The sequence below is a fragment of the Chlorocebus sabaeus genome, chromosome 11, assembly GCF_047675955.1.
Source record: "Chlorocebus sabaeus isolate Y175 chromosome 11, mChlSab1.0.hap1, whole genome shotgun sequence".
NCBI classification, from domain to species: Eukaryota; Metazoa; Chordata; class Mammalia; order Primates; family Cercopithecidae; genus Chlorocebus; species Chlorocebus sabaeus.
This window is the reverse complement of record NC_132914.1, coordinates 108,981,851-109,008,843: the sequence shown is the minus strand read 5'-3', so window position 1 is coordinate 109,008,843 and position 26,993 is coordinate 108,981,851. Positions and strand designations below refer to the sequence as shown.

At 43.5% G+C, this 26,993-nt stretch overlaps 1 protein-coding gene across 2 annotated transcripts in view; it reads right to left on the bottom strand.

Annotated features, from left to right (window-relative positions):
* MAPKAPK5 (MAPK activated protein kinase 5) overlaps positions 1–26,993 on the bottom strand; it is a 46,569-nt gene that overhangs the window by 18,654 nt on the left and 922 nt on the right. For both annotated transcript variants that reach the window (XM_037996509.2, XM_008004751.3), the window contains exons 2-7: positions 13,291–13,364; positions 12,385–12,460; positions 10,953–11,050; positions 9,767–9,875; positions 8,236–8,325; positions 7,423–7,518 (exon numbers count right to left, since the gene is read on the bottom strand). In XM_037996509.2, coding sequence (XP_037852437.1) covers positions 7,423–7,518; positions 8,236–8,325; positions 9,767–9,875; positions 10,953–11,050; positions 12,385–12,460; positions 13,291–13,364 — 543 coding nt within the window. The remainder of the gene's footprint in view (positions 1–7,422; positions 7,519–8,235; positions 8,326–9,766; positions 9,876–10,952; positions 11,051–12,384; positions 12,461–13,290; positions 13,365–26,993) is intronic.

Below are 26,993 nucleotides of genomic sequence, written 5' to 3'. Positions count from 1 at the left end.
GGATCACAGACCTAAATGTAAAACCTAACATTATATAAAACTTCTAGGCCGGGCGCGGTGGCTCAAGCCTGTAATCCCAGCACTTTGGGAGGCCGAGACGGGTGGATCACGAGGTCAGGAGATCGAGACCATCCTGGCTGACACGGTGAAACCCCGTCTCTACTAAAAAATACAAAAAACTAGCCGGGCGAGGTGGCGGGCGCCTGTAGTCCCAGCTACTCGGGAGGCTGAGGCAGGAGAATGGCGTGAACCCGGGAGGCGGAGCTTGCAGTGAGCTGAGATCCGGCCACTGCACTCCAGCCTGGGCCTCAGAGCAAGACTCCGTCTCAGAAAAAAAAAAAAAAAAAAAAAAAAACTTCTAGAAGAAAACACAGGAGACTGATCCTGGGTTAGACAAAGATTTTCAACATGGGAAACCAAAAGCACAGGCCCTAAAAATGTTTTCTGATAAACTGGCATTCATGAGAATTAGAATTTTCTGCTCTTCAAAAAGACACTGTTAAAAGAATGAAAAGATAAGTCACAGACTGGGAGAAAATCTTTGCAAAGCACAGATCTAGTAAAAGATTCGTATCCATCTCCTGACAACCTGGGAGAGTTAAAAAAAAAAAAAAAGTCAGTTGGATGTGGTGGATCATGCCTGTAATCCCAGCAAGTTAGGAGGCTGAGGCAGGAGGATCACTTGAGCCCAGAAGTTCAAGACCAGCCTGGACAACGTGGTCAGGCCCCATATCTCAATTAAAAAAAAAAAAGAAAAAAAAAAAAAAAAACTTCTTAATTAGCCAGGTGTGGTGGCATATGCCTATGGTCCCAGCTCCTAAGGAGGCTGAGGTGGGAGGACCGCTTGAGCCCAGGAGGTTGAGGCTACAGTGCGTCGTGATTGTGCCACTGCGCTCCAGTCTGGGTGGCAGAGCAATACCCTGTCTCCCAACAAAAAAAAGAAAGGAAGGAATTCATATCCAAAATATACAAAGAACTCTCAAATTCAATAATAAGAAAATAACCCAATTTTGTAGATACAGAAAAGGTCTGAACAGACACTTCCCAAAGAAAATATACAGAAGGCAGGTGCACACACAAATGTGTACACAAAAGAAAAGATGGCAGACATCATTACTCATTAGGGAATGCAAATTAAAACTACGAAGAAATACCACTACATATCCACTAAAATGGCCAAAATTAAAAAGACTGACCACACCAAATGCAAGTGAAAATGTAGAAGACCTGAAACTTTCATACACTGCATTAAAAAAATGAGCTAATGGAATCATTTGTAGGCCAGAAATATTAAAGAAAAAAATAGGCCGGGCACAGTGGCTCACACCTGTAATCCCAGCACTTTCGGAGGTCAAGGTGAGTGGATCACCTGAGGTCAGGAGTTTGAGACCAACCTGAACAACATGGCGAAACCCTATCTCTACTAAAAATACAAAAATTCTCCAGGTGTGGTGGCGCATGCCTGTAATCCCAGCTACTCGGGAGGCTGAGGAAGTAGAATCGCTTGAACCTGGGAGGTGGAGGTTGCAGTGAGCCGAGATCATGCAAATGAACTCCAGCTTGCATGACAGGAGCAAGACTCCATCTCAAAAATAAATAAATTAATTAAAACCACAATGAAATATTACCTCACACCTTTTACAATGGCTACTATAAAAAAGATAAAAGATAAGTGTTGACAATGATGTGGAAAAAAGGGAACCTTTGTACACTGTTTATAAGAATGCGTATTAGTATGACCGCTATGGAAAACAGTGGGAAGGTTCCTAAAAAAATTAAAACTAGAAATACCTTATCATCCAGCAGTGCCACTACTGAGTATGTATCAGAAGGGAAGGGAAAGCAGAAAGAGAAAAAAGGACGAAAGAAAAGGAAAAAAGGATGAAAATACAAAAGATCAGAACTCCAGTTCCCTGTACAGTCTAACATACATGTAATTGATTGAAAGTCTCAGAAATCAAGTAGAGGAGTAGAAAAATCGTTGAAGAGATGATGTCTGAAAAATTTCCTAATTTTTATTTGGATCCAAGGAGCTCAAGAGCTCCCTGGCAGGAAAAACAAAGGAACAAGAGTGCACACATAATCAAATTGTTGGGCCTTTATTTTTAACTTTTATTTTAGGTTCAGGGGTATATGTGCATTATACATGTAATTATACAGGTGAATTGTAGTGGTTTCACAGAGGTTTGGTATACAGATTATTTCGTCACCCAGGTTATAAGCATAGAACCTGGTAGGTAGTTCCCTCCTTCCACCCAAATTGTTGGACTTCTATTTCTGCTAGGATATAGAAAGCTGGAAAGTGTCAAAGATAAATTATAAAATCATCACTTTTTTTTTTTTTTTGAGACAGTCTTGCTCCGTCGCCCAGGCTGGAGTGCAAAAGCTGAATCTTTGCTTGCTCACTGCAACCTCCACCTCCTGGGTTCAAGCAATTCTCCTGCCTCAGCCTCCTGAGAAGCTGGGATTACAGGTGGCTGCCACCACGCCCGATTCATATTTTGTATTTTTTGTAGAGACAAGGTTTCACCATGTTCACCAGGCTAGTCTTGAACCCCTGACCTCAAGTGATCCACCCCCCTCAGCCTCCCAAAGTGCTGGGATTATAGGCATGAGCCACAGTGCCTGGCCCATCACTTTTTTTGAACCCATCAAGGATCAGGTCTCAGGGCAACCAATTATTCTGAAATCTTTAAGTCAGGCCCTTCCAAGGAGAGATGGGGAGTGAACGCTGGCTCACCTATGGCAGAGCCCAGGAGGAAGTGATATCACATGCTATTTGGGTAAAAAGAATTAAGCGAGGTTTTTAACAAACTGCTAAAGGCAAAATGTGGGCTAGGGTAAGAGTACAGACCCTGTAGGAGCCATAGAAAACAAGGAAGACTCATGCCTGCTCCCATGCTCTTCTGCACAGACTTCCACCAGATGTTAATGAGACTCAAAAACACAGGTCCTGCCCAACAGCAGAGAAATAGAGATACCTCTCGGTCCCCTATTGCCATCACTCTTTCTGCAGGCTTGCAGGGACCAAGCGGTAACTGACAGCAATCTACTGCTAAGGGGGGCCAAGACTGTAAAGAGAGATCCCCTCTGAGGTATAGGTACACTAGCAAGGCCAAGGCTGAGGGTAGAAGTGGAATATTTTTAAAAAATAAATAAATAAAAATAAATAAATAAGGGCATTTCAGACCTCACCTAACCAGAAGGTAACAAACAGGATCCCATGCCAGTGGGGCACTGAAGACAACGATAGCAACAACAAAACTCACACTCAGCTCAGCTTTTGAGTAGACTGATTTAACCCTCAAACCCAACACTTGGACCGAGCAACAGAAGAGGCATGCCCACTTTTAGGCTCTCAAAAAAAAAAAAAAAAAAAAAAAAAAAAAAAATCCTAATAAATCTACAAAAAATGTACCAGATTTAATAAATGAATTTAGCAAGGTCTCAAGATACAAAGTCAATATACAAAAATCACTAGTATGGGCTGGGTACAGTGGCTCACGCCTGTAATCCCAGCACTTTGGGAGGCCGAGGCTGGCGGATCAGGTCAGGAGATTGAGATCATCCTGGCTAACACAGTGAAACCCTGCCTCCACTAAAAATACAAAAAAAATTAGCCAGGTGTGGTGGTGGGCAGCTGTAGTCCCAGCTACTCGGGAGGCTGAGGAAGGAGAATCGCTTGAACCCAGGAGGCGGAGACTGCAGTGAGCAGAGATCGTGCCACTGCACTCCAGCCAGGGCAACAGAGTGAGACTCCATGTCAAAAAAAAAAAAAAAAAAGTCACTAGTATGGCCAGGGGTGGTGGCTCACACCTGTAATCCCAACACTTTGGGAGGCCAAAGCAGGTGGATCACCTGAGGTCAGGAGTTCAAGACCAGCCTGGCCAACATGGTGAAAACCTGTCTCTACTAAAAATATAATATTTTTATTTTTTGTATTTAGAACAAAAAATACATTGGCCTTACCTGGATAACTCCCCATTTTAAGATTCTTAAGTATTCTGCAATACAAGGTAACATAATCCCAGGGATTATAACATGGACATATTGGGGGGCCCAAGGTGGCGTGGTGGCGGGCGCCTGTCATTCCAGAGGCTGAGACAGGAGAATTGCTTGAACCCAGGAGGCAGAGGTTGCAGTGAGCTGAGATTACGCCACTGCACTCCAGCCTGGGCAACAAAGAGCGAAATTCCATCTCAAAAAACAAACAAAACAAAACCAAAAAACACTAGTATTTCTATAAACCAGTTAAAATTAGAAAATGGCCGGGTGCGGTGGCTCACGCCTGTAATCCCAGCACTTTGGGAGGCCGAGGTGGGCAGATCATGAGGTCAGGAGATCGAGACCATCCTGGCTAACACTGTGAAACCCCGTCTCCACTAAAAATACAAAAAATTAGCTGGGCGTGGTGGCGAGCGCCTATAGTCCCAGTTACTTGGGAGGCTGAGGCAGGAGAATGGCGTGAACCTGGGAGGCGGAGCTTGCAGTGAGCCGAGATCACGCCACTGCACTCCACCCTGGGTGACAGAGCGAGACTCCATCTCAAAAAAAAAAAAAAAAAAAATTAGAAAATGAATTTTTTTTTTTTTTTTTTTTGAGACGCAGTTTCATTCTAGTCGTCCAGGCTGGAGTGCAATGGCACGATCTCGACTCACTGCAGCCTCCACTTCCTGGGTTCAAGAGAGTCTCCTGCCTCAGCCTCTCAAGTAGTTGAGATTACAGGCACCAGCCACCACACCCGGCGAATTTTTGTATTTTTAGTAAAGATGGGGTTTTACCATGCCGGCCAGGCTGGTCTCAAACTCCTGACCTCAGGTGATCCGCCTGCCTCAGCCTCCCAAAGTGCTAGGATTACAGGCGTGAGCCACCACGCCCAGCTGAAATGTTTTAAAACACCATTTCCAATAGCATCCAAAAACAAAATTTAAGGATAAGTTTAAGAAAATATGTGCAAGACCTGTAACATTAAGAAGTATACACATTTTTAAGAAAAATTAAAGACCTAAATAAATAGACAGATATATACCTTGTTCATCGATTGGGAGACTTTTATATTGTTAAGATATCAATTCTCTCCAAATTCATCTATAGATTAAATACAATCCCAGTCAAATCCCAGGAGGCTTTTCTGTTATACAGAAGTGAATTCTAAAATGTAGAGAAATGCAAAGGATCTAGAATAGCCAAAACAATTTTGAAAAAGAATGAATCTTAAGACTTAATATAAAGCTACAATAATCCAGATGCTCTCGCTATAAACACATACATATATTAAACAAACAGAATAGAATCCAGAAAAGACCTGCAATTCAGGCCAGGCGCAGTGGCTGACACCTGTAATCCCAGCACTTTGGGAGGTCAAGGAGGGTGGATCACAAGGTCAAGAGATAGAGGCCATCCTGGCCAACATAGTGAAACCCCATCTCTACTAAAAATACAAAAAATTAGCAGGATGTGGTGGTGGGCTCCTATAATCCCAGCTACTTGGGAGCCTGAGGCAGGAGAATTGCTTGAACCCGGGAGGCGGAGCTTGCAGTGAGCCGAGATTGCACCACTCCCGCCCAGGCAAAAAGAGCGAAAAACTCCGTCTCAAACAAACAAACAAACAAACAAACAAATAAAAAACTGCAATTCAATGATGCAATCCTTTTACAAATCCTTTTACAAATGATGTTTTGTAAAAAACAAATGATGCTGCAACAACTTGACACCCTGAAGGGGGAAAAAAAGAACCTTGTCTCTCATTTCATACACACACAAACTCAAATGAATTACAGACCCAAATGTAAAACCTAAAGCTATAACATCTTATAAGAAAACATCAGAGAAAGTATTTATGCTTGTGGATCTTAGGAACAAAAAGTACTAAGCATTAAAAAAAAAAATGGTGAAATAGACTTCATTAAATTCAAAACTTCTGCTATTCAAATGCCATTAAGAAAATTAAAAGGCAAATCATAGACTGAGATAAATATTCATGATATATATATGGAAGGCAGAATAATGGGCCCCCCAAGACGTCCATGTTATAATCCCTGGGATTATGTTACCTTGTATTGCAGAATAATTAAGTTAAGAATCTTAAAATGGGGAGTTATCCAGATAAGGCCAATGTGATCAGCAGGGTCCTTATAAGAGGCAGGCAAGAGGGTCAAAGTCATAGAGAGAGACATTCATTGGAAGATGCTGCACTACTGGCTTTGATGATGAAGGAAGAGGCTACAAGCCAAATGATGTAGGCAGCCTCTAGAAGCTGGAAAAGGCAAGAAATGCCTCCAGAAGGAACACAGCCCTGCTGACAACCTTGATTATAGCACTGAGTACCATTTCAGACTTCTCATTTCCAGAAGTATAATACATTTCTGTTGTTTTTATCTACTAAGTCTGTGGCAATATGTTACAGTAGCAGTAAGAACACAACATACATATGGCAAAGAACCTGTGTCCAGAATATTTTGAAATTCTTATACCTCAATTCTTTAACAAGAAACCAACAATAACAAAAGGGCAAAAGATGAATGCCCATACTTCACAACAGAATGGCCAATAAACTTGTACAAAAAGTGCTCCAAAACAGTGGCCATCAGGACAATGTCGTGATTAAAACCATAATGAAGTAACACTCTGCCCCCTACTAAAATGACTAAGATGACAAATGCTGACAAGCAACAAGCATGAGGCGTTAGTAAAAATGTGAAATGACTGGAACTCTACACGTTGCTGGTAGAAGCATAAAATGGTATAACCATTTTGGAAAAAAGATATGGGCATGGGGGAACATGTCCCCCAAAACCTTAAATGAAGTGTTCCTAGCAGCTTTCTTCATAATAGCCAAAAATGAGAAACAACCCAAAATCCTATCAGTGAATGGAAAAAACAAATGCAGCTTAAGTATATAATGAAATACTACTTGGCAATGCAAAGGAAGTAAAGAGTGATAAATGCAGGAACACGGACGATCTCAAAAACATGCTAAGCAAAAGAAATGAAGCTGGGAGCTGAGTGGTGCCATCTCAGCTCATGAAATTTGGAGGGGGTTCAAGTGATTCTCCCAACTCAGCTTCCTGAGTAGCAGGGATTACAGGTGTACGCCACCAAGTCCAGCTAATTTTTTGTATTTTTTAGTAGAGACGGGGTTTCACCGTGTTAGCCAGGATGGTCTCCATCTCCTGAACTTGTGATCCGCCCGCCTCAGCCTCCCAAAGTGCTGGGATTATAGGCGTGAGCCACCACACCTGGCTAAAGTTGATTTTAAAAGAATAAAAGATCTACACCAAATAAAGCAATCTGTAGGTTTCTAAAGCTAAGTTCTCCCCCTCCCATCTGTAATATATGCCTACTTGTGCTGTAGAATAGAAGGAACACAAGTCTATGGGCAGCTTGGTGACAGATCTTAGGACAGAAACAGCACATGCTTACCTGGGGTGCTACATAATAAGGGGTGAACTGGGGTGTCATCAAGTCACCTTGGTCAATCTTGGCAAATCCAAAGTCACACAACTTCACTGGGGCATCCTGAAATTAAAAAAAAAAGGGAATCACTGCTCCAGAGTGCTCAGTAAACATTAAAGGAAAATCCAGGTGCAAGACATGTTACCCTGAGCTCTAACAAGTTTCTTTCTGGCTGAGATGTGAGCTTATGAAAATAACATGTCCCCGGGTCTGAAGACAATGATTCACACTGAGGAACTGTTCTTAGTAATGCAGAAGTAAGGAATTCCTACCCACTCACACAGCTATTTTTGCTTTAGAACTTGTAAGGGCAGCACTAACATCAAGGTCTTGGCCTAGGGCCCCTTCACCTCTCATCAGTCTGGGCTACTTCACTCTTAATATCTGCCATTAAGCTTTGTGACAGCCAGAGCAACTTATCTGGTGGGACATGGGGCAGGGGACAGGGCTGAAAGGGAAAACACAAATGAAACAATCAAGTTTCAAGATAATACATAACAGCATATAGATTCCTGCCCCTTCCCAAAGGTCCTCCAAATAATATCCAAAATCATAAGTCCCACAAATACATATCAGTATCATCCAAAATTATCAATGCCGGAAGTACAGTAGTACAGCTTCTCTGAGTCTCTAGCAAGGGAACGAGTAGAAGAAACAAGCTGTTTGAAGCACTTTGGCCTAAAGCTTCTTCACCATGAATTCAGGGCACTCCAAACACACCCACTCCTGAACTATGTAAAGAGTAGCAGCACTAAAATGCAGAAAAACAAGTCTTCTCACCAAAGAGTTATCCTTAAAAAGCAGATTTTCGGGCTTGAGGTCTCTGTGCGCAATGTTTAACAAGTGGCAGTGCCGCAGAGCCAAAGCTATCTGAAAAAAGACATAATGGAACAGCCACTTCTTAGAAAAGATCGCTCTTTAATACACCTGGTGTAGAGAACTCAGGATGTTAAAAAACAAGCCTTCATTAAGACTGCGTTCAGTTTCAATTTTAAAGCAGAAATTAAGAAAAACTTGGAATACCAAGAAACAGAATGGATTAAGCTTAGTTTAACTGCAACTTGTATTTTGTCAAACAGAAAGAAAAATATGATGGTACAGCAATTCTTTGTCAGAATAAACTGATGGGTAAATCCTGTAAGGAATGGGAAAAATGAAATGCTCCCACTTTCATTCATCTGAGGTATGACAGGCACTGCAGAAGAAACACCTAAGCTGAGCAATGGTCAGCAGGCGCAGTCCCCATAGCAGGGCTACCGGCAGGATGGCAGGATCGCCTGGCTCAGACAAGAATGGCACTCTCCAGGGAGCTGAGAGTCAAGAAACCAGCTGACTGGGTTTTTCCAACTAATACTGGAAACTCATTTTGCTCATCATGCTTGTTGAAAATGTTGCCTGTTTATGTGAATTTGAAGGGGTTTTATTTTATAGAAGATTATCAGAGCTCATCCTTTAATCCTAATATTTGAAAAAATTAAAGGTATAGTTTTTAAAATCAAACAGAAAGAACAGATTCTACTTGTTCTTTAACTCTCAATATGGAATTTTCTCAGCAATCCAAGTATCAGTTTCTCCCGACCAGAAAGGAGGCATCCAGAAATGCTTAAGGTTCATGGGAAACTTGGAAGAACTTTTTATTAAGAAGCAATTGGGCTGTCCTTCCTAATTCTCTTTGCTTTGCTTGCTTGGTATTCTGAAGATAACCCTTGAGGGTTTAGCTTTTCACCTCTGCAGGAAGTGATTATCAGTTGGATTTCTCGTATTGTTCATGACATAAATCATTTCTATAGCAATAAAATGTGATGTCAAAATAGAATATAACCAGGAATAATCCAGAATTACAAAGATCTTAGGATATTATTAAATCTGAAGAAATCACAGAAAGGTGGCTCACATGCAGGAAGCATCTTATGTACAATTCTCTTAGAATATATTTTTATACCATACAATCTTTCAGGTGGTATCAGCAGCATTTTATCGCAAAGTCCAATACCAGTACTTGGTAGCTACATGCCTAAAGATACCTGCAGTCTACAAAGGAGTTAAGGTCGCCTTCCTCCCAGAATTTATTGAAATCTCACAGCAGCCTCAGGAAACAGTTGACAACCAATGAAGAACACAGTACCCCCACCCCCAAGTATAAAAGGGGTCACATTTCTCCTGTCAAAACATCTTTTCTGATTACATAACAAAGCAGGCAATGAGAAGTCAAATAGAGATTTTCTTTAAGTTTTCTTTTCTTCCCCCCAATGAAATTGCGCTTGTTAACCAACTTTGTTGGCAGTTTGATTGGTACCTGGGGTTAACTTGCCTGCTTTGTTACTTGGCTGGCTTGCTTCTCTGTAAAGTGCCGGTGCTGGCTGATTCTGTGAAATAGCTCTCCCCCTTCCATCATCTCCATTACAATTAAGAGTCGGGCCCTGTTTGAAAGCATTTGATTTTGTTAAGTTAAAAAAAAAGAAAAAAAAAAAAGAAACAAAAAAACCCTGAAACATTAAGAAGCTGACCTAAAGATACTGCATCTACAAAGTGTGTAACAACTTCCTAAGTCCAGGGTAACACAGTTATTAAGAGCAAAAATTCTCATGTTCTGAAAAAAAAAATTTTAATGTGATTTTTGGCTACCATTCTTTCATATATGCTTCCAGCTTCCATCCAAATGCTTTCACCAACAGAGCACAGTTGTGAAAAATAATCGTTTGATTTCCCATTTAGTTTTAAAATTCTATCCTCTTTTTCCATCTGGAAAATTCCTACCCTTCCTTCAAGTCCTAGCTTCCACACAGCCTCTGTGAGACACCTCTCCTCCCAGACTATAGTTAGCAGCTCCTCTCCTTTGTAAGCTTTGAATATTTTAGGGATGCCTGTCTTTAGTGCCTATTGCACTGCTATGATGATGGGTTTACATCTCAGTCTTCCCCAAAAAAAACATACCTTATTTAATTTTGAATTTCATCAAAGAGACTTAGAATGCCACCCAATATGCTTGCCAAACGTTTGTTAACTAAAAGAATAATGTTGATTTCTTTCTTTAAAAGGAAAGTCAGACTAAGCAATAATAAAAGCTTTTTGTTTTATCAGCCTCTAAGACTTTGCCTAGAATAATATTTGGGTCCCTTTCACTGATTTGAAACAGAATCTGTTTAAATTCCACATTAAATGCTTTCCTGAAATGAGAAAGTAATCAGAATAATCAGGTGACCTGAAGAGTGGTAGGGGCATAGATGAAATTAGACTGGCCACGAGAGGATTACTGTTGAGGATGGATCATGAGAACTTGGGGATTCATTACATAATTCTGTCTGCTTTCACAAATGCTTGACATTTTCCAAATTACAAAAAGGGAGATGGAGGGGAAGGGGGAGAAGGAAGGGCACAGGAAGGGAGGGTAGGAGGAGGAAGGAGAGGGAAGGGGAGAGAGCACATAAAAGAGAGGATGACTCCACTACACATTGGCCTACATATGGGCATATGATGATGACACTGTGTAGTCTTACCTAGGGCTGGACTCATGAGGAAACTGGACACTGTTGGCAAACACTTCAATAATCTGAACTATGTTTGGGTGTGTGGCACACATCATGTGCAGACGTACCTTAAAGAGAACAAAGGAAATGCTTCCATAGGTAGGCAATACCAACATTTTCTCTCCAAAAACTGACCACACTAGATACAAGCCAATTACAATAAAAACTTAATCACCCAGAATGATGTAAAAAGCCAGTGTTTTCAAAGATTATCTCCTTAAGAAGGCTTTCTCCATGAATAAAACCTCATCAACAGGTTTACTTCCTACTGTTCCATTTATTTGCAAATGAAAATCTGGCAAACAACTAATTTCATTTTAGAAATTATTCACATCTCTTTATGCAAAAGAAGTCCTTCATTGCACATGTTATTAGAATGTCATTACCATATCCAGATAATTTAAAACCAGTGGATAGCCAGGGTCAGTGGCTCACACCTGTAATCCCAACACTTTGGGAGGCCAAAGCGGGCAGATCGCTTGAGCCCAGGAGTTTGAGACCAGCCTGGGCAACATGGCAAAACCCCATGTCTACAAAAAATGCAAAAAACTTAGCCTGGCATGGTGGCAAATGCCTGTGGTCCCAGCTACTCAGGAGGCTGACGTAGGAGGATCACTTGAGCCTAGGGAGGTCAAGGCTGCAGTGAGCCGTGATTGTGCCACTGCATTCCGGCCTGGGTGACAGAGCAAGACCCTGTTTCAAACAGAAACAAAAACCCAATGTATATTTTTAAAAACTAAAGGCCGGGCACAGTGGCTCACGCCTGTAATCCCAGCACTTCGAGAGGCTGCGGCGGATGGATCACCCGAGGTCAGGAGTTTGTTAAGGCCAGCCTGATCAACATGGTGAAACCCTGCCTCTACTAAAAATACAAAAAATGCATGGTGGCGCATGCCTGTAATCCCAGCTACTCAGGAGGCTGAGGCAGGAGAAGCTTGAACCCAGGAGGCGGAGGTTACAGTGAGCCGAGACTGCATCATCACACTCCAGCCTGGGCAACGAGAGCGAAACTGTCTCAAAAAGAAGAAACAAACTGGAAACATCATCAGAGTCCTCCTGTAGCATCACTTTTATACACCATTCACCTGACCCTTCCTCGTGCTATTTTATCTCCACCTTTAAGTATCTTTTTCAATAAGCAAAACTGAGGTAAATCTGAATACATGAGGGTACAAGAATCACATTAATTTTAAAAGAACAAGAGGTGGCTGAAAGGAAATGACTCAATGGCCTTTGACAGATCTAGGACTACTTTACAATGACAGCATTAATGGGGAAGAGAAGTAAACTTTGGACATAAAACTTTTTATGCATCACTGTATTCTCTCTAGGAAGCCGCCTTACTTGCAAAAGAACAATTCTTAGGCACTTCAAGTATTTAAGTCGAGGCAATAAAGCATACCTCATTTCTAGCTTTTGGACGATCAAGAAGAATTTTCAGTGCAAACCGTTCTTGAGTAGATTTCTTTACACAGACTCTAGATTTGGAGGGAAAAAATCAATCAGAGATCATATATGTTAGAATGAAAATTAATTTAACACATTTTTTCTTTGAGATTTATACTTCTCATCAAGGATATGGCCAGGTGCATCAGAACAAACTTGCCCCCAAGGGTGGCAGGTGAGGGCGAAGAAGCATCTCACCCCTCTGCCCAGCAGCCAATGCTCAGGCCTCAGCTTCTAAGTCATGCAACAGCAACTTGCTGCTGTGGGTCAATGAACAAATAATGGCCTCAGCTGGCTACAGGTGACTCTCACAGTGGCCCCAGTCTCCACATTTTTTTTTTTTTTTTTGAGACAGAATCTCGCTGTGTGACCAGGCTGGAGTGCAGTAGCATGATCTCAGCTCACTGCAATCTCTGCCTCCCTGGTTCAAGCGATTCTCCTGCCTCAGCCTCCCGAGTAGCTGGGATTACAGGCACGCACCACCACACCTAGCTAATTTTTGTATTTTAAGTAGAGACGGGGTTTCACCATGTTAGCCAGGATGGTATCGATCTCCTGACCTCATCATGATCCGCCTGCCTCAGCCTCCCAAAGTGCTGGAATCACAGGCATGAGCCACTGCGCCTGGCCAGTCTCGACATCTTAAATGACTCTATAAAAAGACCATGCGACTCAGTCACTCTTAACTAATTTCTAAATACATGAGAAAAAGCCTAACATAAAAACCTGTACTTGTTAAATTCAGCCAATTTCTCAAACCTGGCACACTTGATGTATCTAATTCAAGATGTATTTCAAATGGCCCTTCTCAGAGTTTGCACATGCCAACATTTTGCCATAGTTTCTCATATGGATCGCTTACCTAACTGGACCACTAATTCCAGCTCCCAGCTTCTGAGTCCAATTGATACTGTATTCTTCTAAAATGGAAGTTTCCTATTAATATAAAAAAAGGGAGAGGACAGAGAATGATTCCCCAGTTAACAAGCTGAATAAGCAGAGATGGGACAACAGACGACCTGTTGCTCAACAGCTCATCTTCTAAAAGAATCTGATAAGCAGAACTTTGTGTTCTACAAGGCTTTATAACTAGACGTTTTGTCTAAATGACAATGACTCAGTTATACATTGTTTTCCAATTTTCCAACAAGAAAGCAAAGACTTCAGGATAAAAGGAAATTATTCAGCTCATCTACAAGGTGCATTTCCATAGACAATCAATGCTTTTGGGGGAATCTGAGAGGAAGATATTCTTTCAAAATGCTTCAATTACTAAATGCCTCTTTGCTACAATGGTCAAGTATATTTTATGAGATTCTAGAAAGACTAGTCAGATATATGCTGCCAAGCTATAGAGGCCTATATCCCTGAACAAGTTGATCACATTATTGGAATAACTGAATAAATTGAGACTTAAAAGTTCAAAAAAAATAGCAATTAATCAATATCATAGTAACCATCTAATTTCCAACAGCACCATTTTGTGTACAGATATATTGTGTCATATTCATTATGTAAGTATATTTCTGATATAAATAACTTTCAACAGTTTAAGATAGAGCCTCTACAGTTTAATGAAAGTTGTAATGGAATTCCTGGCTAACTATTGCATGTTAGCTTCTGTTGCCATATGCTTTTAGATAAAAAAGAATTTAATTAATTAATTCATTCACTCACTTATTTATTATAAGAGACAGGGTCTCAGCCAGGCTCATGCCTGTAATCCCAGCACTTTGGGAGGCCGAGGTAGGCAGATCATGAGGTCAAGAGATCGAGACCATCCTGGCCAATATGGTGAAACACCATGTCTACTAAAAACCACAAAAATTAGGCCGGGCGCGGTGGCTCAAGCCCGTAATCCCAGCACTTTGGGAGGCCGAGACGGGTGGATCACGAGGTCAGGAGATCGAGACCATCCTGGCTAACACGGTGAAACCCCGTCTCTACTAAAAAAATACAAAAAACTAGCCGGGCGAGGTGGCGGGCGCCTGTAGTCCCAGCTACTCCGGAGGCTGAGGCAGGAGAATGGCGTGAACCCGGGAGGCGGAGCTTGCAGTGAGCCGAGATTGCGCCACTGCACTCCAGCCTGGGCGACAGAGCGAGACTCCGTCTCAAAAAAAAAAAAAAAAAAAAAAACAAAAACAAAAATTAGCTGGGCATGGTGGCACGCGCCTGCAGTCCCAGCTACTTGGGAGGCTGAGGCAGGAGAACTGCTTGAACCCAGGAGGCGGAGACTGCAGTGAGCTGAGATTGTGCCACTGCACTCCAGCCTGGCAACAGAGCAAGACTCCATCTCAAAAAAAAAAAAAAGACGGCCTCACTCTGTCACCCAGGCTGGAGAGCAGTGGTGTGATCATTTCTCACTGCAGCCTTGAACTCCTGGGCTCAAATGATCCCACCACCTCAGCCTCCCAAGTAGCTAGGTAAACAGGCACACACCACAACATGTGGCTAATTTTTTTCTTTTTTCTTTTTTTAGAGACAGGGTCTCGCTATGTTGCCCAGGTTGGTTTCAAACTCCTGACTTCAAGCAATCCTCCTGCCTCAGCCTCCCGAATAGCTGGGGTTATAGGCAAGAAAGTCATATATTTATTTTTTATTTATTTTTGTGTGTGTGTGAGATGGAGTCTCGCTCTGTCGCCCAGGCTGGAGTGCAGTGGTGTGATCCCGGCTCACTGCAAGCTCCACCTCCAGGGTTCATGCCATTCTCCTGCCTCAGCCTCCTGAGTAGCTGGGACTACAGGTGCCTGCCACCACACCCAGCTAATTTTTTGTATTTTTAGTAGAGATGGGGCTTCACCGTGTTAGCCAAGATGGTCTCGATCTCCTGACCTCATGATCCGCCCACCTCGGCCTCCCAAAGTGCTGGAATTACAGGCGTGAGCCACCGCGCCCGGCCAAAAGTCATATATTTAAATTGTGATAGCCTAAAATTCATTTTTGCAGGGTTCCACAGGTAAAATAGGAAACCAGCTGCAGACCTTAAGAAAGTCAAAATCCTGCCAGGCGCGGTGGCTCATGCCTGTAATCATAGCACTTTGGGAGGCCAAGGTGGGAGGATCACCTGAGGTGGGAGTTCAAAACCAGTCTGACCAATATGGAGAAACCCTGTCTCTACTAAAAATACAAAATTAGCCAGGTGTGGTGGCGCATGCCTGTAATCCCAGCTACTCAGGAGGCTGAGGCAGGAGAGTCGCTTGAACCCAGGAGACGGAGGTTGCTGTGGGCCAAGATTATGCCATTGCACTCCAGTGTGGGCGACAAGAGCGAAACTCCATCTCAAAAAAAAAAAAAAAAAAAAATCAAAATCCATAAGACCTTTACATTGTTTTGTTACAATGAAAATCTGATAGACCATATGTAGCACAAGAATCCTGCTTGCTAGTATATAGGAATACGATATTTGCTCATGTAATACATACTCATTGTTCATGTAATACATACTCACTGAGCAGCTAGTATATCAGGCTAAGTTCAGACACGAAAACAAGGCCTCTACCCAGTGAATGTGCCAGGCTTGGAAAGTCTTCATGTCTACCCCTGTGTCCAATTCTTGGTAAAGGTTCTCAACATACAGTAAATAACTATGGAATAAATGACTAGAAAGGAATTAATCCCTAGGAGGGCAGACTAAAGCCCTATGATGAAGGGATATTGAGTTAGGAGGACCCAGCAAGATCGCTACACAAACTCCCTTCTGAAAAACTGTGCATCAGGGTTATGGAGCTTGTCAAGCTCACATAGTGAGTTATGGGCACTATCAAGGTTATAATCTATGGATCTGGTATCCTCTACCATCCCCTATCCCAAGCACCTTTCAATCTATTTTTTTTTTTTTTTTTTTTGAGACGGAGTCTCGCTCTGTCGCCCAGGCTGGAGCGCGGTAGCCGGATCTCAGCTCACTGCAAGCTCCGCCTCCTGGGTTCACGCCATTCTCCCGCCTCAGCCTCCCGGGTAGCTGGGACTACAGGCGCCCGCCACCTCGCCCGGCTAGTTTTTTGTATTTTTAGTAGAGACGGGGTTTCACCATGTTAGCCAGGATGGTCTCGATCTCCTGACCTCGTGATCCGCCCGTCTCGGCCTCCCAAAGTGCTGGGATTACAGGCGTGAGCCACCGCCCCCGGCCTCACCTTTCAATCTATTAAGGGTAACTGCCCAGGCCCTAGCATAAAGATTAGGAACAAGTACTGCCCAATCAGAGAGGTCCTAAGCTCCATCTTCACTCACCACCTCCTAAACAGAACTCAAACCTACCCACTTAACCTGCCTACTTTCTTCACTTATCTGCTGCATGACCTGTTTGACTTAGGAGTGTCTGACGAGACCCAGGGGAATAGAGTAGTGGGAAGGAGGGAGTTGAAGCAGAATTTAAGCATCGTGGTAAAAACTGTTCCACTCAACTAATGGAATCATACACTCACAGGAGACTATGGAAAATAAGATTTGTTCTACTGAACTATTCATTATAATCAGAGTTTATATGCCCAACCCCTTGGATGTAAAAATAAGTTGACCAAATTCTCCATTGTACTTATTTTTTTATTTTTTTAGACGGAGTCTTGCTCTGTTGCCCAGGCTGGAGTGCAATGGTGTGATCTGGTCTCACCACCTCCCGAGTTCAAGCAATTCTCCTGCCTCAGCCTACCAAGTAGCTGGGATTACAGGCTTGCACCATCGCACCCAGCTAATTTTTGTACTTTTAGTAGAGACAGGGTTTCACCATGTTGGCCAGGGTGGTCTCGAACTCCTGATCTAAGGTGATCTGCCCACCTCGGCCTCCCAAAGTGCTGGGATTACAGGTGTGGAAATTCTTGTATTCACAGCATGAAGTGGTAGGCAATTCCTCACCACAATGCAAAAGTTAAAAATTAAAATTGTCACAAAGAGCTATTTTAATACAGTGTAAATCAAACAAACCGAGAAGTACAGATTCTTGAAAAATCTGCTAGAGATTCAGGTAAAAATAGTAAGCTTTCTAGCCTAGGATCCTGCCATCCTTCTACCCCTCTATCCCCACTGCTTACAGCATAGTCAGGTGGTGACAATGCTAGTTTTCCCAGCATGGGGCCCGCTATGAAAATCAGCAGTTCTGCTGCTCTAGGGGGTGGACTCAATTTGGGGTGAGGAAGAAAATTCACGGATCTGCCAGCTAAAAGTTGTGAATGTGGATGGAAATGAATAGCTTTGGCAGTGGTCCTTGTTAGATGGGCAGAACATCCAGAGATTTAATGGGAAAATCCTGAAACAGAGCCATAGAAAGGCTGAGTTAAGCTCTTCACATGACCATCACTGACTGGGAAATTATACCTAAGAGAACCAGGAAAAACTGAAAACCAAAGGAGACTTTAGAGCCAGTTGCAATTTTTTAGAGTTTCTCCACACCCACATACAAACTGACCAGGGAGGGGAGGGGGGGGCGCGGGGTATAGCTCAGCAGTAGAGCATTTGACTGTAAGTAGATCAGGATAGGGTAAAAGCCTCAGGGGCTGAAAGTATTTGAGAACCTCTGCCCAAATCACTGGCTGACAACTAAGTTAAACAGATACAGGGACAACCCACCAAAAGCCAGGCTAGGAAGAAAATAATGAAAAATTTTTTTTTTCTTTTGAGACGGAGTTTCGCTCTCGTTGCCCAGGCTGGAGTGCAATGGCGCTACCTTGGCTCACTGCAACCTCCACCTCCCGGGTTTAAGTGATTCTCCTGCCTCAGCCTCCCAAGTAGCTGGGATTCGCTGGGCACAGTGACTCACGCCTGTAATTCCAGCACTTTAAGAGGCTGAGGCGGGTGGATCACCCGAGGTCAGGAGTTCGAGACCAGCCTGACCAGCATGGTGAAACCCTGTCTCTACTAAAAATACAAAATTAGCTGGGCATGGTGGTGTGCGCCTGTAATCTCAGCTACTCGGGAGGCTGAGGCAGGAGAATCGCTTGAACCAGGGAGGCAGAGGTTGCAGTGAGCTGAGATCATGCCATTGCACTCTAGCCTGGGCAACAAGAGTGAAACTCAGTCTCAAAAAAGAAAAAAGAAAGTGCTGGAATAACAGGCGTAGGACACTGAGTCCAGCTGAAAATAAAAATTTTAAAATTGACCGGGTACAGTGGCTCACACTTGTAATCCCAGCACTTGGGAGGCCAAGGCGGGAGGATCATGAGGTCAAGGGTTTGAGACCAGCTTGACTCCCCCAAAATTTAACTACTAATAACCTGTTAACCATATTGACAACAGAAAGTCAATTAACACATATTTTATATATGTACTGCATACTATATTATTACAATAGAGTAAGAGAGAAAAAATGTTATTAAGAAAATCATAAGAGAAAACATATTTGCTACTCATTAAGTAGAAGTGTATCATCATAAAAATCTTCACCCATCTTCAGGATGAGCAGACTGAGGGAAAGAAAGGAGTTGGTTGGTCTTGTTGTCTCGGGGTAGCAGAGGTAGAAGAGGTGAAGGGCATGGAAAGGAGGGCAGGAGAGGCAGGCACATCTGGTGTAACATTACAAAAATACATCCTCATTTCTGTCTGACTTTTTTGCTTTTCCATTTCTCTAAAAACATTTCTATACAATGCTAATCCTTCTTCCACCATTCGCTTTCATTGCCAGTATCATAGAAGGGTCCATTCCATATTCCATAAACAAAGCCAAAGGAAGTCTTGAATAACTGGAACCCTTCTGGCAAATTGTCTAATATCAATTTTTTCCTGCCCCTGTTTCTTGTACATCTTATTCCTTACTGTCTGGCACAGAAGCACTCATCTCCATCAAGTCATCTTCTATTAATTCCTCAGGTGTGGTGTCTATTAGCTCTTGAATTTCTCCAAGATCTGTACCTTAAAACTCTTCACCCTTCACCTTTTTTGCCATATCCACAATCTCTTTCATGATTTCCTTAACCAGCTGTCATAAATCCTATGAAGTCATGCACATCTGGACAGAGTTTTCTCCACCAGGAATTTATTGTTTCAGGCTTGATGGCTTCCACAGCTTTTTCTATAACAATGGCATCTTCCGTGGTGTAATCCCTCTAGACTTTCATGACGTACTATCAGGATTCTCTTCCTTGGTGTTAACAGTCTTTTCCAGAATATCCCATTTAATGAGTCTTGAAAGTCCTGGACCAGGTGCAGTGGCTCAAGCCTGTAATCCCAGCACTTTGGGAGGCCAAGGCGGGCAGATCACTTGAGGCCAGGAGTTCGAGACCAACCTGGGCAAAATGGTGAAACCCCATCTCTGCTAAAAATACAAAAATTAGCCAGGCATCGTGGTGTGTGCCTGTAATTCCAGCTGCTCGAGAGGCTGAGGCATGATAATTGCTTGAACCTGGGAGGCAGAGGTTGCAATGAGCCAAGATCACCCCACTGCACTCCAGCCTGGTCAACAGAGCTAGACTCTTTCTTAAAAAAAAAAAAAAAAAGTCCTTACAACCTCCTGATCTAGAGGCTGAATTAGAGACACTGTTTCTGGACAAGCGGAACACTTCAAAGCCTAGTGTTGAACTCATGGGATTCTGGGTGGCCACAGGCACTGTATCAAAAGAACTTTAAAAGGCAATCCTGGCCGGGAACCGTGGCTCACACCTGTAATCCCAGCACTTTGGGAGGCCGAGGCAGGCGGATCACTCGAGGTCACAAGTTTGAGACCAGCCTGGCCAACAAGGTGAAACCCTGTCCCTACTAAAATACAAAAATTAGCTGGGCATGGTGGCAGGCACCTAGAATCTCAGCTACTCAGGAGGCTGAGGCAGGAGAATCGGTTGAACCCGGGAGGCAGAGGTTGCAGTGAGCCAAGATCATGACACTGCACTCCAGCCTGGGGGACAAAGCGAGACTCTGTCTTAAAAAAAAACAAAAAAAAAGTAGTTCTTTACTGGCATGGTACTTCCTGATTTCAGGGACAAAGCATCAATGGAACTGAATCAGAAAATGGGTTCTCAGCCGGGCTCAGTGGTTCATGCCTGTAATCCCAGCACTTTGGGAGACCGAGGCGGGCAGGTCACAAGGTCAGGAGATCAAGACCACACTGGTTAACACAGTGAAACCCTGTCTCTACTAAAAATACAAAAAATTAGCTGGGTGTGGTGGCGGGCGCCTGTAATCCCAGCTATTCGGGAGGCTGAGACAGGAGAATGGCGTGAACCCAGGAGGCAGAGCTTGCAGAGCCGAGATCACGCCACTGCACTCCAACCTGGGCCACAGAGCAAGACTCCATCCCCCAAAAAAAAAAAAGAGAGAGAAAATGCGTTCTCATTATCCAGGCTTTCTTTTGATATAAACAGACTGGCAGCTGGTGTTTTATCTTCTCCCTTCAAGGCTCAGAGGTTAGCAGCTTTATAGACAAGGGTAGTCCTGATCATAAACTTGACTGCATTTACACAAAACAGAAGTTAACCTAGCTCTTCCTGCCTTAAATCCCAGCACTCACTGCTCTTCCTCACTAAAAAATGTCCTTTGTGGCATTGTTTTCCCCAGAATAGGGCATTTTTGTCTGCATTAAAAACCCATTCAAAGGCCGGGCGCGGTGGCTCAAGCCTGTAATCCCAGCACTTTGGGAGGCCGAGACGGGTGGATCACAAGGTCAGGAGATCGAGACCATCCTGGCTAACCCGGTGAAACCCCGTCTCTACTAAAAAATACAAAAAACTAGCCGGGCGCGGTGGCGAGCGCCTGTAGTCCCAGCTACTCGGGAGGCTGAGGCAGGAGAATGGCGTGAACCCGGGAGGCGGAGTTTGCAGTGAGCTGAGATCCGGCCACTGCACTCCAGCCTGGGCGACAGAGCGAGACTCCGCCTCAAAAAAAAAAACAAAAAAAAAAAAAACCCATTCAAGCAGATATCCTTTTTCCTCAATGATTTTCTTAATGGCATCTGGGAACTTGTTTGCCACCTCCTGGTCAGCAGAAGCTGCTTCTCCTGTAACTCTGACATTTTTTAAGCCAAACTTCTCTATAATTATCAAACCATTCTCTGTTGGCATTAAATTCTCCAACTTTAGATCCTTTACCTTCCTTTTGCTTTAAGACATAATGACTGATTTTTCTCGAAAAATATTAGAGGCTATAGGTATGCCTTTCTTATAGCACTCGTGCACCCACATAAAAGCTGCATCTTCAATATGAAATAAAAGGTTATTTTGGCCAGGCACAGTTGCTCATGCCTGTAATCCCAGCACTTTGGGATGCAGGCAGATCACAAGGTCAAGAGTTCGAGACCAGACTGGCCAATATGGTGAAACCCCGTCTCTACTAAAATTACAAAAATTAGCCGGGCACGCTGGCACACACCAGTAATCCCAGTTACTCGGGAGGCTAAGGCAGAATTGCTTGAACCTGGGAGGCAGAGGTTGCAGTGAGTTGAGATTATGCCACTGCACTCCAGCCTGGTCAACAGAGCAAGACTCCATCTTAGAAAAAAAAAAAAGTATATTTCACAACCAGTCGTGGTGGCTCATGCCTATAATTCCAGCACTTCGGAAGGCCAAAGTGGGACAACTGCTTGAGCTCCAGAGCTGGAGACCAGCCTGGGCAATATAGTGGGACCCATGTCTCTATGGCTAATTTTTATGTTTTTTAGTAGAGACGGGGTTTCACCTTGCTGGTCAGGCTGGTCTCAAATTCCTGACCTCAGGTGATCCACCCGCCTCGGCCTCCAAAGTGCTGGGATTACAGGCTTGAGCCACTATGCCTGGCCTGGCTGACAGTTTTTATCAGGAATGGGTGTTGAGTTTCTGTTAAATATTTTTCCTTCATCTATTGAGTTAATTACGTGGTTTTTGTTTTGTATTCTTAATGTAGTATATGGTAATATTACTTGATTTTCAGATACGAAGCCAGTCTTGCATTCCTGGTATAAACCCCACTTAGACCCACTTATCTGGTGTACAATCATTTTTACATGTTGCTGGTTTCAGTTTGTTAATATTTTGTTGAGGATTGTTAAATCTATATTCATGATAGATATTTTCTTGTGATGCCTTTTTCTGGTTTTGGTATGCATGTAATGCTAGCTTTATAGAATAAGTTAGAAAGTATACCCTCCTCTATTGGATCATTACTATGAACGTAGAAAAGATTTTCTTTTCTTTCTTTTTTTTTTTTTTTTTTTTGAGACAGAGTCTCGCTCTGCTGCCAGGCTGGAGTGGAGTGCAGTGGCACAATCTATGGATAGTGGTGAACCCTATATATACTGTTTGTTCTGATAACCAAGATGACTACTAAGTAATTACAGGATAGGAAGCATATACAGTGTGAACATGTTGGACAAAGGGATGATTCATGTCCCAGGCAATATGGTAAGAGATTTCATTACACTACAAAGAATAATGCATAATTTGAAACTAATGAGGGCCAGGCGCAGTGACTCATGCCTGTAATTCTAGCACTTTGGGAGGCCCAGGAGGGTGGATCATGAGGTCAGGAGTTCAAGACAAGCCTGGTCAACATACTAAAAATACAAAAATTAGCCAGGCGTGGTGGCACACACCTGTAATCCCAGCTACTCAGAGGCTGAGGCAGGAGAATTGCCTGAACCCAGGAGGCAGAGGTTGCAGTGAGCCAAGATCGCGCCACTGCACTCCAGCCTGGGCATCAGAGCAAGACTCTGTCTCAAAAAAAAAAGAAAAGAAAAGAAAAGAAAAGAAATTTATGAATTATTGATTTCTGGGTTTTTCCACTTAATATTTTCAGACTGCAGTTGACCATATGTAACTGAAACTGTGGAAAGCAAAACCATGGATAAGGAAGGATGAGATCTTAAAGTCCAATCAGTCCACTCTCAGGTAGCCTGGCAGCAAGAGTTCAAGTGCTATGGCTGGAGGCCAGGAAAACAGCTTTCCAGCTGAACACTACAGGTTTGTCTCAGTGCTCACCATCTGCTGAACACCTCAAAAAAACCAAAACAATGAATACAACACAATGCCACAGACCAAATGTTTTTTATTTGATGTAATGCTGGCTTGCTTCCAAAGCAGTAAATCCTAATCAGTACTGATTTTCAGCTCCACCAATAGGTATTGGTTGGACATGCCCAAGTTAGTGTAGATTCACCATGACCTACTGAGTACTTTTGAGTGAAGAAAAGCTAAAAAAATTTTAAGAAAATTGGGCTGGGTAGCCGAATGCAGTGGCTCACGCCTGTAATCCCAACACTTTGGGAGGCCGAGGCGGGTGGATCATGAGGTCAGGAGATCAAGACCATCCTAACACTGTGAAACCCCGTCTCTACTAAAAATACAAAAAAATTAGCCAGGCATGGTGGCGGGCACCTGTAGTCCCAGCTACTCAGGAGGCTGAGGCAGGAAAATGGTGTGAACCCGAGAAGGTGGAGCTTGCAGTGAGCCGAGATCGCACCACTGCATTCCAGCCTGGGGGACAGAGCAAGACTCCGTCTCAAAAAAAAAAAAAAAAAAGAAAAGAAAAGATTGGGCTGCGAAAGAGTCAAGTAAAAAAACAACTCTTTGTAAAGCACCTTTAAATTGCTACGAGCTAATATTCATTGAGCTCTTGCTGTTAGGTATTATTATTTTTTTGAGAAGGAGTCTCACTGTCACCCAGGCTGGAGTGCAGTGGCGCGATCTCAGCTCACTGCAACTTCCGCCCCCCAGGTTCAAGTGATTCTCCTGCCTCAGCCTTCTAAGTAGCTGGGATTACAGACGTGTGCCACCACACTTGGCTAATTTTTCTACTTTTAGTAGAGATGGGGATCTCACCATGTTGGCCAGAGTGTTCTCCAACTCCTGAACTCAGGTGATCTGCCCACCTCGGCCTCCCAAAGTGCTGGGATTACAGGTGTGAGCCACTGTGCTTGGCCTAGGTATTATTATAAGCACATTTAGGTATATCTGCTCATTTAATCCTCAAAAACTAACAAACAAACAAAAAAAAAACCCTATCAGCTGGGGAGTGCTTTTATCCCGTCTACAGATGAGGAAACTAACAAGACAGAAGTGAAGTGACATCGTACTCAGACACACAGCTAATAAAATAGAAAGGCTAGGCTGGGCGTGGTGGCTCATGCCTGTAGTCCCAACACTTTGGGAGGCTGAGAAGATCACCTGAGACCAGGAGACCAGCCTGGCCAACATGGTGAAACCCCGTCTTTTCTAGCAATACAAAAATTTTAGCCGGGCATGGTGGTGTGCACCTGTAGTCCCAGCTACTCAGAGGGCCAAGGCACAAGAACTGCTTGAACCCAGGAAGAGGCTGCAGTGAGCCGAGATCACACCACTGCACTCCAGCCTGAGTGACAGAGTGAGACTCTGTCTCAAAAAAAAAAAAAAACGTAGGCTGAGATTTTTTTTGAGACGGAGTCTGGCTCTGTCGCCCAGGCTGGAGTGCAGTGGCCTGATCTCAGCTCACTGCAAGCTCCGCCTCCTGGGTTTACGCCATTCTCCTGCCTCAGCCTCCCGAGTAGCTGGGACTACAGGCGCCGCCGCCACCACGCCCGGCTAGTTTTTTTTGTATTTTTTTAGTAGAGACGGGGTTTCACCATGTTAGCCAGGATGGTCTCGATCTCCTAACCTCGTGATCCGCCCGTCTCGGCCTCCCAAAGTGCTGGGATTACAGGCTTGAGCCACCGCGCCCTGAGTCTACCTAGAGAAACTATAACAACCACTAAGCAACATTGCTACCCTATTTGTATACTTGTCCCGTGGAACTATGTTTCGCTTCTGCTCAAAACTCTCCTATAGTTCCCCTTTTAATCAGGGTCAAAGCCAAACGTCTTACGATGGCCTACAAGGCCCTAAGTTACTTGCTTCCCATTGCTACTCTACACCATTTCCACTGACCCACTGCATTCCAGCAACCTTGCTCTTCCTACATCACACTACACCTGCTTCGACCTCAAGGTCTGTCCTTGCTGTTCCCACTGCCTGTTATACTCTTCCCTGAGACAGTAGTGGCTTGCTCTCACATTTCCATCAGAACTCTACACAGTGTTACCTCCTTGGACTACCCTATTTAACACAGTACTCCTCACCCTTTCCACACTTAATTAAAACCACCTAGCAGTAACACCACCCTCTAAAATATAAGCTACATGACAACAGGGACATCTAGGAGTCTGGCTTGTACCATTTGTGTCTAGGACACCACCTGGCACACAGGAGATAATGCTTAAAAACTGGCCACATACGCTTTGATTCACAACCCAATTAAATAACTTCAGGCAGCAAATCATGCCTCTGTGCCAATAAAACCCAAGCCAAGGCTGGGCGCGGTGGCTCACACCTGTACTCTCAGAACTTTGGGAGGCCAAGGTGGGCAGAATACGATGTCAGGAGATGGAGACCATCCTGGCTAACACGGTGAAACATCACCTCTACTAAAAACACAAAAAAATTAGCTGGGTGTGGTGGCACACGCCTGTAGTCCCAGCTACTCGGGAGGCTGAGGCAGGAGAATCACTTGAACCTGGGAGGCGGAGGTTGCAGTGAGCCAAGAGTGTGCCACTGCACTCCAGCCTGGGCGACAGCGAGACTCCGACTCAGAAAAAAAAAGAAGAAGAAGAAAAGGATATATCAAAGCAGTCTTGTAGAATCTTTATTTTTATGATTAAAAACCTGGTCTTCCTTGGGCCAGGCACGGTGGCTCACGCCTGTAATCCCATCACTTCGGTAGGCCAAGGCAGGTGGATCACGAGGTCAGGAGATCGAGCCCATCCTGGCTATTACGGTGAAACCCCGTCTCTACTAAAAATACAAAAAAAAAAAAAAAAAAAAAAAATAGCAGGGCATGGTGGGTGGGCACCTGTAATCCCAGCTACTCAGTAGGCTGAGGCAGGAGAATGGTGTGAACCCAGGAGGCAGAACTTGCAGTGAGACGAGATCGCGCCACCGCACTCCAGCCTGGGGGACAGAATGAGACTCTGTCTCCAAAAAAAAAAAAAACAAAACCTGGTCTTCCTTAATGTATATATGTTGATATCTCCTTTAAAGGGTTAGGTTTCTTTGGAATGACTTGATGATTTTGAGAAACTATATACACCACCTAAAGAATTGGCAGAAGTGTAAATTCTTAATCAGTTACTAGTAATAGTCATTGTCTTGAAAGGGAAAATAACCCCAAGTTGACAACAGATGCCTGTCCTTCCAGATAAAATGAAATTATTCAACGCACTGGGCTGACTTAACACTGCAAGTAAGTAAATAACACATCAAACTGTAAGCTTGTTTAATTTTCATGAGACTAATTTCTTAGCTACAGCTGTCAAAACAGGTAACTAGCCCTAAGTGGGCAAAATGTGCCTTAAAAAAAAAAAAATTAAAAACAGGTTTTAGAAAACTTATTTTATTTGTGTAATTTTCGAATACACATTTGCTTTTCTTTGGGTTTAAGCGCAGTTAAGTCACAGGAATTGTTAACTTTTCCTAAGTAAACTCAATGCTTCCTAGGAGAGAGAAGAGGAAAGAGAAAAGGGGGAGAACACACGGAAAAGTGAGGACAACCTATTTGACAAAGGACAGGTTTTGTATGGCGAACCACCTTCTTCCGAAACTGCAGATTTCCAGAAGTTGATTTCAAACAAATCGGGAGGGATGGATAAATTCCAACTCTCCAAATGCT